Raw genomic sequence first — 12,013 nt, forward strand, 5'->3', positions numbered from 1 at the left:
TTGAAGTAGTGTTAGAAGTTAAATGTTAACTTTTTTTTGGCTGTTCTGGGTCTTCATTGCTTTGCTCGCGCTTTCTCCAGTTGCAGCGAGCAAAGACAGCTCTTCCTTGTGTGTGGGCGTCTCCTTGTGGTGGATTCTCCTGGTGCGGAGCACAGGCTCTAGGGCGTGTGGGCTCAATAGTTGGGGAGCACAGCCTTAGTTGCTCTGCACCATGTGGGCTCTTCCCAGACCAAGGCTCGAACCCACGTCCCCTGCATTGGCAGGTGGAAAGTATCAAAAATACTGAATGGGTAAAAGAATAGGAAATAAATCTGATCCACTTAAATTAACTTAATAACTTCAGTTCAGTTCCATCGCTCAGTTGTGTCTAACTCTTTGTGACCCCATGGACTTCAGCACACCAGGCCTCCCTGTCCATCACCAACTCCTGGAGTTTAGTCAGACTCATGTCCATTGAGTCGGTGATGCCATCCAACCATCTCATTCTCTGTTGTTCCCTTCTCCTCCCGCCTTCAATCTTTCCCAGCATCAAGGTCTTTGCAAATGAGTGAGCTCTTCGCATCAGGTGGCCAAAGTATTGGAGTTTCAGCTTCAACATCAGTCCTTCTGATGAATATTCAGGACTGATTTCCTTTAGGATGGATTGGTTGGTTTTCCTTGCAGGAGCTACATTCCATACTATTGAGAGCATGGAGATGGAACTAGCTAGCTTCATTGAGGTTTTGTCCCACTGGACAAGAACAAGATAAGCAGGAATCCAGAGTTTTTAGAAGTAACACATGTGAAGAGCTAGGAAATAAGTCACAAGGAAGCCTTATATTCATAGATGTTCATTGCAGTATCATTTCTGACTGTGAAACGTTTAAAGGGATCTAGGTGCCTGCTGGCCAAGGAAGTTTCAATTAGATTATAATCTCGTTACTTGAAGACGGTTTACCTATTAGAGACTGTTTGCCTATATTAATTACATCACAAAAACTCTAGAGGGTCAACTGTGCCATGTGCATGGGTCACCCTTCTAAGCAGCATGAGGAAGAGATTAGTCTTTTTTAGACTTAGAGACCCAGAGTATTCTGGGCAAACAGTGGGACCCCCAAACTGTATATTTTCAGCTGTCACATGGAAAATTGCTTGTGCCGTGAAGTTAAAAGTGCATTCCCAGGCTACGCAGTTTTGAATGCTGTGGGTTACAAAACTAAAACAACATTGTAAAGCAGTTACACTCCAATGGAGGGAAAAAAATGTACAGAAACAAACAAAAATGTAGTGGATAAATATGTAGGGATATTTCCGTATTGACATGCAGTTAGGGTCAGCCCAATGAGTGCACTGGCATTGCTCACTTAACGAGCAGTGTCTTTTCCTCTGTGTGTGTGTGAAAAGCGATTTTAAATTTTTGGTGAAATAGTTTTTTACTAACAGCTTACATAGCGTGAGAAGTACCTGCACGAGTTTTTGGTCTTTCCCCAGGGTTTGTGCAGATTAGATGATTGCTACTGAGCATTGCTCAGTAGAACAGGTTAAATATACTGTATTTAACATAAGCTTTGTTGCTAGAGCTTTCTTGATCTTTTCAGAAGGATCAGTAGGGAGCTGTCACACAGCCTCAGCATGGCTGCCACCTGGCTGGCCGCGATTGTAGGATGCTGTTCCAGCTTCAGAAAGGTTTAAACGTGAGAGGAAGGAGTCTTGGAGTCCGGGCAGACTTCCCTTTCTAAAAGGGGAAGTACGTGCAGCCCTGAGCTTTCTGTTCCTGTGATGGTGTAGAGTTGTTCTTCTGGGCAGAGAGGGAAGGTTGGTATCTAAAATGTTAACTCTCAACTTTGAGATCTGAGCTCAGGGATTTGGAGTGAAACCCAGGAAGGTAGCAGTTATAGTAAGTATATTAGGGTCTTTCAGAAGCTGCTTTTTGGGGTGGTGAGGATGGTATTCCCTGGCGAACCAGTGGCTACTATGCCACACTTTCACTGCCAAGGGCCCAGGTTCAGTTCCAGGTTGGGGAACTAAAATCCATCATCAAGAAAAAAAAGCCCCTTTTAAAAAAAATTATAAGAAACACTGGTGAATACTTGAATGCCTTCTGAGCCTCTTGAGATTTCCACATGCAAATATGCTGATCCATGTTGAGAAATAGGACAGGGGCTGACCCCCCAAATCCTTTCCCTGCCACCCCCAGCCGGCTCTCCCCTCGGGCTCCAGTAGTGCGGTCATGGGTACAGGGCGGTGACCCTCAGTTACGACCCCGGGCTGCGTTCCTTGGCCACCCTGGGGAGACGCCGTGGCTGGCACCCCACAGCTGGTCACAAAAAGATGGGATTGTTGGGAAAGCTGGACTCTGTGGCTGCGGTCTGATGTTTCAAGCTGAGACCTCTGAAAAACCCCTGGAAGTCTTAATTGTTTATCTAAAGAGTCCTGATGTTTCCTTTTATAAATTATGCCTCCAGTGATCCTGCCTGGTCTGACTTTAAATAGGAAACTGACTTTTTATAATTCAGACTTCCAGAAAATGGCAAGAATAGTACAGACAGGTATCTGTAATAGTGCTTATTTCAAGAAGGTGCTCATCCCCTCCCCTCTTTTTTAAGTTGTGTAATCAGCCTCGATAGAGGATACAGATTCAGGAAGTTTCTATGTGTGTTTTTTTTAACGCTTGGAAGACAAATGTTATTTTTCTGTAACACACAAGATTAAAGAGGCAGCATAAATCTAATATTAGTAAATAGATACCATTTGTATATGTATTGTTCTTTTCCATTTCATTGGCTAATAAGACTAAATGCGGAGATCCTATTTTTATTTGCATTCTGTATGCTGTCTTTAGTAGAGCCTTTACTGAGTACTTGGTCATACTTTTTTTATACATCCTTTTTTTTTCAAATTGACCTACCACACTGTTAATCCCAGATGCACAAAATTGTGGTTCATTATTCCTACACATTGCCAAATTATCATCACCATACATCCAACTATCATCTGTCAGCAAAGACATTGCAGTGTTATTAATTGTACTCCCCGGCTGCAAACCCCATCCCTGTGAACCCTTTTGTAACTAGGAGTTTGTACTTCTCAATCTCTCTCATCTTTTTTCTCATACCCCCAACCCCCTCCCACAACCATCAGTATGTTCTCTATATCTGAGTCTGTTTCTGTTTTGTATGGTGTTAAATTTGGTTCTTAAATCCCACATATAAGTAAAATTGTATGGTATCCATCTCTGTCTGACTCATTTCCCTTAGCATAATACCATCTAGGTTCCTCCATGTTGTCACAGATGGCAAGATTTCATTCTTTTTTTATGACTTGATACTCCGTTGTATATATTTTCCGTGTCTTTATTCATTTGTCTGCCATCGGGCACTTAACTTGCTTCCATATCTTAACTGTTGTGATTAATGCTGCAGTGAAAATAGGGGTGCATATATCTTTTCAAATTAGTGGTTTTGTTTTCTTTGGGAAAAGTACCCAGAAATAGAATTGGTGGATCATACGGGGTTTCAGTTTTTTAATTTTTAGAGGGCTTGTTCTTACAGTTTTCTTAGTCGCTACACCAGCTTACATTTCTCACCTATCTGTTGGCCATCTGTGTATGTTTTTTTGAAAAAATGTCTGTTTGGGTCCTCTGTCTGCTCTTCCCTTATTCTGAGGATGTGGCCATGTGAAGTTCAAGTGGTGTTGGATTTTTCATTTTTCTATTACCTTTTTTTTCTAACTTTTATTTATGATGGGAGATTTATCCTCCTCTTCTTGATACCTCACCCATGGAAAGTACCCAGAGACAGGCTTTCTGGGTGTTTCCCTGAGCCGCTCACCCTTTTGCCTCACTTCTCCTGACTGAACCTCAGGGTGTCTGGAGGCCCTGGCCCCCAGGCAGGTGGCCCCTGACTCCCAGCGTTGCGCCCAGCGGCTCACCCTGGCTGTGTTCTGTCTCCTAGCACACGCTCACAGGACACAGCGGCAAAGTGCTGTCTGCCAAGTTCCTGCTGGACAACGCGCGTATCGTTTCTGGAAGTCACGACCGGACCCTCAAACTCTGGGATCTACGCAGCAAAGTCTGTGAGGAAATTCAGTCTCTGTCTGTGAACAATTTGATACTAACCGCGGAGCTGTTTGTTTCTGCGTTAAAGCCTGCATCTAGTGTGATACACTTTGAATTTCAAGCCTGGTCTCATGTCAGGTGGTGATGATGTAGGGACTGTTTTTCGGGTTTTGGAGCTTCGTTTACATAAACGGTTCCAATGGCTTAAGTGAGGGTGAGGGGCAGTGGTGCGCGGCGCGCCCCGGAGGGGCCTCTGCGTGACTGCTCGTGTTCGGCTTTCTTTCAGGCATAAAGACGGTATTTGCGGGATCCAGCTGCAATGACATCGTCTGCACAGAGCAGTGTGTGATGAGTGGGCATTTTGACAAGAAAATTCGTTTCTGGGACATCCGGTAAAACACCCGTGAGCCTGGAGGGAAGGCAGATGAGGGGGCAGTGAAACTGTGCTGGTGTCTCGTGCGTGGGCTGCGCTTCTGCCCTGGAAATGGCCGAGGCGGCTCCAGTCGGCGTCATCTTCCGTGTTGGATAGTCTTTGCCCTGGAGTAGAATGCCACAGTCGTCACCTCTGAGCGTGCCCTATGCCCTCACTAGTCGCTTTACTAGCTGCTAGGTCAACAGCTGAACAACTAGGTTGTCAGGTAGATTCAAGTGTAACTGGGGAGACCGACATACAAGTCTGCAGGGTGTGCTGAAGCGGGGCTGGGCACCAGTGTCCAAGGACACTAAAGACTGTCTCTCGAGACGAGTCTAGAGAAGAGCCCCGGAGGGCAGCTGGCAGGGCGAGTCAGCCGAGGGCAGCCGAGACTGACAGGGTAGGTGGGATCGGATTGCCGCAGGCTTCGGACGCCATTGATGACTGACTTGATCTTATAAGCTGCTGGGTGTTTAGCCAGAGATTCCTTCACGAGAGTCTGGTAGATTACACTGGCAGTTTTAGAGGGTGTCACCGGAGCCTTGAGGAGCTGAACTCAGGGCAGTAGAGGGCGATGTGGAGCCGGAGCCGGTTCCTGGGAGAGTTTGGACAGAGCTCATTACAAGCTGGATGTGGAGGGTGAGGAAGGGGAGAAAGGAGTAAAGCAAGATGGAGAATAAACGACACCTTCAGGGAGAGGATGCAGTGAACGTATTCAGAAAAGGGCATTAGTTGGCAGCTTCTGATAGAGTATTTGGGAAAACAGAATTTTTTGAGAAGTTGGATGGGAGAGAAATTGAGACATCCTCACAGGAGCACTTTGAGGACATGAGAGCTGATTTATTAGAGCTGGTGTGTGAAATGACAGGAGGGCAGGACCCAGGGAGCTGTCCTGAGGGCTGAGTGGCTGGAAATGGACAGAAAGCTGAGGTCTCGGAGGTGGGCCAGGTGTGGGGAGTGAAAGGGGAGGCGTCTAGTCAGGCTGAGACTGGGTTGGTTAGAAGTGGGTAACTGGTGGTTAGCTTCAGGTGTACTGGCTGGCTGACACTTGAACTGAAGTATGAAATTATAGAGCTAAACTGGATATTAGAAGGCTCCTGTTCCATCCCCTAATTTAACAGATGAAGACCCAAGTCCCAGGAGATGGAGCGACCGCAATAAAGTAAACTCTCTTCCTTCGTTATGGTTTGGGATAGGAAATCTTTTCACTGAAAGTTTACAACAGAATGACCTCAGAAGGGTTTGTAGCTCCTTTGGCTGTATCACCAGCAGGGCCCAGTCCAGGATTGCTGTTCACAGACCTGGCATGGACCACGGCCCAGAGGAGAACTGGGAGAAGAAAAGGAAGACGAGGTGGCCAAGTGTCCAGGCTCCGTGTCCAGAGTTTGCCAGGATGGGTTGGAAGGCCTGGGAGCTGAACTTTGTACGGCAGGATTCCCGGGAGAATCCACACTTGTCCATAGAAGGCAGCCCAGACCCGCTAAAGCAGATTTACGTCTCTTTGGATAAGCTGAAATGATAAAATTGAAGTAATACAAATTAAACAGTAGCCCTGCTTAGTTCATACTGATCAGAAGCTCTGATTGGCAATTACTATATTTCAGAAAAGAGCAAGGAAATTAATTCTTACCAGTTTCAGAGTTCTGATACTCACAACTACCTAATAGAATCTGTTGATGGCAAATTAAAGCTGAGGCTGAGGTGGTTTGTGTGGGGTTGGGAGCGCTTCCGCTGTCCTTGAAGAGCAGTGTGTTCTCGTTGAATTGCCTGCTCTTCCCGCTCCATGGCATGCCTCCCTGCTTGGAATGGGGAAGTTCTGACCTTTCTGTTACATTTTCGCAGATTTTCCATCTTTTTTGTAGATCAGAGAGTATTGTCCGAGAGATGGAGCTCTTGGGAAAGATCACTGCCCTGGACTTAAACCCAGAAAGAACTGAACTCCTCAGCTGCTCTCGAGATGACCTGCTGAAAATTATAGACCTACGAATAAATGCTGTCAGACAGACATTCAGGTAACTGAAGACACCCTGGTTGGGTCTCCAGAGGCCTGCCTGCACTTACGCCCTGAGTGGCGTGGACTCCGGGGTAACGGTGCCGTTGTCTCTTTCAGCGCACCAGGCTTCAAGTGCGGCTCCGACTGGACGAGAGCTGTGTTCAGGTTAGTGGGGAGGCGCGCCTCCTGCCCCAGCCTGCCCACCCCAGCCCGGCTCATCTCAGGTTAGAGCAGGGGCCTCCTCCCACTGGGAAATGAGCTGAATCTGTACAGCGTCTCCATGCGAGCAAGTGTCCGGGAGCGAACCTGCAAGTTCAGTCCTGGACGTTGCTGTCACTCCCTCTTTCTGAAGTGTCCCTTCGGTGACTGAGAATGTGTGCCATCCCGGAAGGTGTGATGATGGACTGGTTTGTTCTCTGTCTACTCATTACAGTAGAGCTCTGAGAGCTTTTGGGGAAGGGCGGGGAGTCTCCTGGAGCACAGCGGAATGGGCTCCCTCCCTTTCCTGTTCTCCTGTCTGAGTGTGGCCGTTCTCACAGACACACTGCCAGGCTCAGGGCTAGCACTGTGGGGAAGTTCCTCCACAGTCCGCACGTCGTTCCTTTTCTGTTTTCGCTGAACCGTGTGACCAGGCAGTCCACCAGCTCAGGGAAACCCTTCACCACTTGGGGTTGCCCTTGACCTCCTTGTGTGCTCGACATGACTGGGGACTTGTGCCCCGCAGAAGTACTGCAGTGGCACCATTTCTCAGTAGCTGGTGAGGCCAGATAACGGTCTAGCAGCTTTCAGCCGAAACGGCTGTGAATAGCATCTCGGGGTTCCTGGGTACTCAGGAGTGGTCATGAGTTTGACTTGTAAGCGAAGAGCAAACCTTGATTTCCTGGGGAGAGGTCCTTGTGAAGATGCTGACTTGAGAGTGGGTGACGGACGCCGTTTCTCTTGTGTGTCTTCCAGCCCTGACGGCAGTTATGTGGCAGCGGGCGCAGCCGAGGGCTCGCTGTACATCTGGAACGTGCTGTCCGGGAAAGTGGAGAAGATCCTCTCAAAGCATCACAGGTGAGACAGCAGCCCTTCTGAGGCGCCGAGCAGGCCTGTGGCTCCATCCCAGGGGCCGATGTTCTCCCGGGCATGGGCCCAGGTCGACCCCACGAGGGCCGTGTCCGCTCAGGTGCTCTGCTGCGGGTGAGGTCAGTGGAGAGAAGCTGGGGCCGTTCTCAGTGAACCACAGACTGCTGGGTCCTGCTCATTTACGTTCCAGGACACGTTAGGGCGGCCACTGGAGAAAGGCTTGCGTTCTGCCTCTTTGATCGTGTGCGCACTCCCGCTTCCTCCCGCCCCTTCACTACTCTCCTCCCCCTCTGCGGCCCTGTCTCCCTTCTAGTCCCTTTCCTCAGGAAATTGACTGCTTGTGACCACTGGTTTTCACATACTTTCCCCCAGGCCCCTTTCTCTTTCAGCTTCGGCCTGTCCCCACAAGCTCAGCTGCTGCTGAGAAGGCAGGCCGCTCACTGCCCGCCCTGAGGTGCTCCTCTTAATTCTCTCAGAGCTACTCCCTGAGGGCAAACGTGATAAGGCCTGGCTCCCTTTCTTCCTAAACTGCCTCCTGGAATCACAGCGGGCTTCTTTTGTTCTGTGAGCGCCTGCCTGTGCATGGGGGGCCACACTGGCGTTAAACCGGGTGCTGGGACAGGCCTGACTGACTCCCTGCTGGCGAGAGAGCCTTGGAGGGAGCCTGGCGCTCAGCTCACTGAGGTCTCACCCGTGTCCCCACCTCTCCCTTTGAAGCTCGTCTATCAACGCGGTGGCCTGGTCCCCCGCCGGCTCCCACGTGGTCACTGTGGACAAAGGAAGTAAAGCCGTGCTGTGGTCGGAGTATTGACAGCCCCTCATCGGGAGAGAGCGGTCTGGAGCTGGAGGAGCAGGCGGGCCCCACAGCTCTGTCCCGGCAGGTGGCGTGTTGGGTGTGGCTTTGACCTCCCGAGAAAAGCTCCAGCCGGGGCCCCGGGGCCTGCCTGCGAGCAGGGTTCCTGAGGGTCGTGGCTGAGGCCCCTCCCAGCCTGAAAGAGTTAACACTGAGAACACTGACGATGCGGTCCCTCAGCCAGGGGCTCAGGGTCCTGCCCTGATTCAAGGGGGGAAACGACACTACTGGCGCCCGTCTCGCATACCTCAGTATGGGGCGCGCGGGCGCCCGCGCTCTCCTGGGCGGCAGTGCCAAAGGCGCCCCCACGCTGGGGCGTTGGTTCTCCCCCGTGCTTTCTCCCGTCCTCCAGGGTCGGTCCTGGCCTGATGCATGTCCTGTCACCTTGGGTCGTTTTCCCAGGGAACCTGCTTTAATCATTGGATCAACAGAAACCCGAACAGGAACCCCCCGCCCCACCCTCAGCCCGTGGGGCTGCCCTGGTCTCTGAGGAGACATGGGCCTGCGGTCCTCCCTGCTGCTCTGTGTCTGTATTAGAGGCTCTTACTCTGGTCTCATCTGATCACTGTTGGAATTTCCCTAGCTCTCCCGAAGTGTTCTTGGAAAGCAACTCTTCTTCAAAACTGCCTCTCCCCACCCCTGCTGCCAACAGTTCTACATATCTGTTTGTTGACTAAGAAATAAATCTGTTTCATTAAAAAAAAAAAAAAAATAGGGGCGGGGGTAGCAGAGGAAGCGCAAAACACTTTTTCCAGAGGAGCGGGTGTGCTGTCAGCGAAGACTGATTTCCCGAATCACCTGGAACGTCCCAGCCACCAGCCCGCCTCCGTCTTCCCGCCACGCTGGGGTGAGGGTGGCTGGCGGGTGGGATCGGAGGCCTCGGGTGTGTTATCCCCGAGCCAGCAGTTCCAGGTCGTGCCCCTTTGCCAGGCCTACGTGCAATACCCCATCGGTGCTTTAGTGCAGGAAGCCCATTCCAGGAAGCGTGGGAATGCCATCTTTAGATTTCAGGACGTGTGACAAGGCCAGGGAAAAACTGGCCTGTGCAGGTTTTTTAAAAAAAAAAAAAAATGTATCTTTACCACCTTAGTTGTTTGTAAAATTTTAGTTTCTTGAGCGGCTGAAACACCATTATTTTTTATCACTTACTCATTGCACTTTATTTTTTTTTCCTTCCATACTTGTTCTCCAGACAGTTGTTGGGGGCGAGTGCTAGGGCAGGGCAAGTGGGGGTGATTCATGCGCCCCATTTTCCCCTGCCCTCGCCTCCCTCATTTGCTGTCCAGAGGACTTGCGTTGAGAGGAGTTGAAGTTCACAGGCCAGGGCACATCTTTTATTTATTTAATTATGTTGCCCAACAGAACTTGATTGTAAATAAAAGAAATCTGTTATATACTTTTCAAAACTCCATGCCTCTTGGTGGTTATTTTATTTTTCTTCATCCTAAGGGCAAAAAGCTGTTTCTTTCATTTATTTTCCTGGTACTCATTCGTTTGTAAATAACGGTTCATACTTTCCCAGTGCCTTTCCTCGTGGTTCGTTGTTACTGCTGCCTGTAAACGTCAGTGTTTCAGTTCCGCGTTACTCGCAGATCTTAACTGAATCTAGAAAAGGCTGTCTTCAGGATTTTGGTAGCTGTGTGGTATGCTCCACACCGTGGCCGTAGGAGCCCCGGTCCCCACACTGGAGACGCTGTCCATAGGACAGATCGTGAACTGTGAGTCTCCCAGCCTTCAGGCTTCTTCTGTGCTGACGGGGCATAAATTTCCTAACTGGGGAGCGATTTATTCAGAGCAGCTCAAGATATCTAGAAGCAGCCTTGTGCCATAACAAATGAGAGTCTCCCTGGAGTATCCCCCCCCGTTCCCGAGGACCTCTGTCCAGCCCATCACCACACAGTCGCCCAGCAGCTCAAGTTGGGGTTCCATCATGACCTGAAGTCTCAGGGGCTGCCAGACAGTGCAAAGGGGAGCCCATGGCAGTCACCTTCAAGGAGGTAAGTCGTTCTTCAGAAAGGCTGAAAGCAAGCAGGCCAGCAACCTGATGGTCCTGTTTTTCTTGACTGCAGGGGAGCACGTCTGCTCTCCAGCTCACCCAGCCGTCAAGGCTGGGGTACAGGGTGGGCTCCCGCCGTGGTGGTGCTTCCCTCCACCTCATGGTCTGTTCTCTGTCGCTCAGGCCCTCTGGGCCCCTCCCCCAGTGCTCCTGGTTCCATTGGTCAGGGCAGGAGTGGGCATGGGAGTTTTCGAAAATTGCCCTGAGCGAATCCTGGCTGGTTGGAGCTGGGGTGAGCTTTGATCCAGACATTAGCCTGTCTCAGGTTGACAGTTCAAGACTTAAAATCTATATTCCCAGGAAGTCCCTGTCCGGTGGTTAGGACTCAGCACTTCTCTGCAAGGGGCATGGGTTCAGTCCGTGGTCGGGGAACTGAGATCCTGTGTGCCACCTGACACAGGCAGAAATAGAGTTTATGTTCCCGCAGCCCTCGCCCAGAGTCGTGTGAGGTATCGAGTTCTGTGTCTGTCTTGTAAGGCACCTGCTGTGGCACACTCTCCTTCATCTACGAATCTAGTAAAGCCCTGGTGTGTCTTCACATCGTGGCACACGGGAAGTTTCGTGTGGACCCTGGGCAATGGAGAGGCCCGACCCGGCCCCAGGAGCACATGTGCTGGGAAAGGCCACGGTTTGCAGGTGTGCCAAGCTACCTGTGTGCCTTCACACCTATGGCATGTCCTCGGTCAACCGTGATTTGGGGGGACGAGACCATGGATTTGAAGCTCACGGCCTGGGCAGAGCCCTGAGCGAGGACGGGGGCAGTGAGGAAAGCTGTTGCAAGTCGTGCCTGTTCTCATAAGGGGTCCCGGGTGGTAAGACAAAAGCTGCGGCTCTCGGGTTCTGTCAGAGCTGAAGAGTCTCCTGTCACGATTGAGGGAGAGTTTCCCGGCTAAGCAAGAAGCTGTTCTGGAGTCCTGGCCCGCAGGCAGGCACTGGTGCCCGGGGACCTCCACCTCGCCCGCTCACAGTGTGCGGCGACAGGAGGCGCCTCTTAGAAATCCTGTTTCCAAGCCAGTTAACTTTGGAAACCTTGTGTAAAGTGAAGCGTACCTGTATTCACATAGATTCTGTGGAAACACGTCAGATGTTGTGGTGCGTGCCGGTAAGAGCGGGCTTGGATCCACAAGCTGATTCTTGCCTCCTGGAGCTGTTTTCCACCTGTGCCTCTGAACTTCCCTGCGTCCCCGCCAGACGCTCCTCCATTCTCTCAATGGTCTGGTCCACGGTGGGGCCTTCAGCTGCTCCCAGCTCTCCTTCATGGATCCTGCTGGGGGCCGAGCTGCCCTCTTCCATCCCTGAGTGGAGGGCATGATGGGAGCATCCACGTCTGGAGGATTCAGAACCCACAAGAGTGGAGGAAACGCCAGTGTCAGAGCCCCCTTCCTGCCTCTCAGCAATTTTGCCAGAGTATTTTACAGCAAACCTCAAGTATGACATATTTCCCATAGATCAGCATGCAACCTAATAAGGACACCGTGCCATAATTACACCTCAGAATTAACAGAGTCCCAGTGTCATCCACCCCTGGGTCAGGAAGATCCCCTGGAAAAGGAAATGGCAACCCACTCCAGTATTGTTGCTTGGAAAGTCCCATG

The 12,013-nt window shown here is 50.6% G+C and overlaps 1 protein-coding gene and 1 non-coding gene across 6 annotated transcripts in view; both read left to right on the top strand.

Annotated features, from left to right (window-relative positions):
- Window positions 1–9,673, top strand: part of ATG16L1 (autophagy related 16 like 1) — a 44,025-nt gene extending 34,352 nt beyond the window's left edge. For 4 of the 5 annotated variants that reach the window (XM_068966778.1, XM_068966779.1, XM_068966780.1 and 1 more), the window contains 6 exons: window positions 3,933–4,053; window positions 4,323–4,428; window positions 6,311–6,460; window positions 6,559–6,606; window positions 7,396–7,497; window positions 8,227–9,673. In XM_068966778.1, coding sequence (XP_068822879.1) covers window positions 3,933–4,053; window positions 4,323–4,428; window positions 6,311–6,460; window positions 6,559–6,606; window positions 7,396–7,497; window positions 8,227–8,320 — 621 coding nt within the window. In that variant the 3' untranslated portion in view covers window positions 8,321–9,673. Of the gene's footprint in view, window positions 1–3,932; window positions 4,054–4,322; window positions 4,429–6,290; window positions 6,461–6,558; window positions 6,607–7,395; window positions 7,498–8,226 lie in introns of those variants that run through there. The other variant, XR_011144446.1, reaches the window with a different exon arrangement.
- On the top strand, window positions 2,116–2,369 carry LOC138074765 (small Cajal body-specific RNA 6). Its single transcript, XR_011144576.1, has one exon. It is a non-coding gene; the product is annotated as a small Cajal body-specific RNA 6 (non-coding RNA).
- Window positions 9,674–12,013: the final 2,340 nt, after the last annotated feature.

Source organism: Capricornis sumatraensis, chromosome 2, assembly GCF_032405125.1.
Source record: "Capricornis sumatraensis isolate serow.1 chromosome 2, serow.2, whole genome shotgun sequence".
NCBI lineage: Eukaryota > Metazoa > Chordata > Mammalia > Artiodactyla > Bovidae > Capricornis > Capricornis sumatraensis.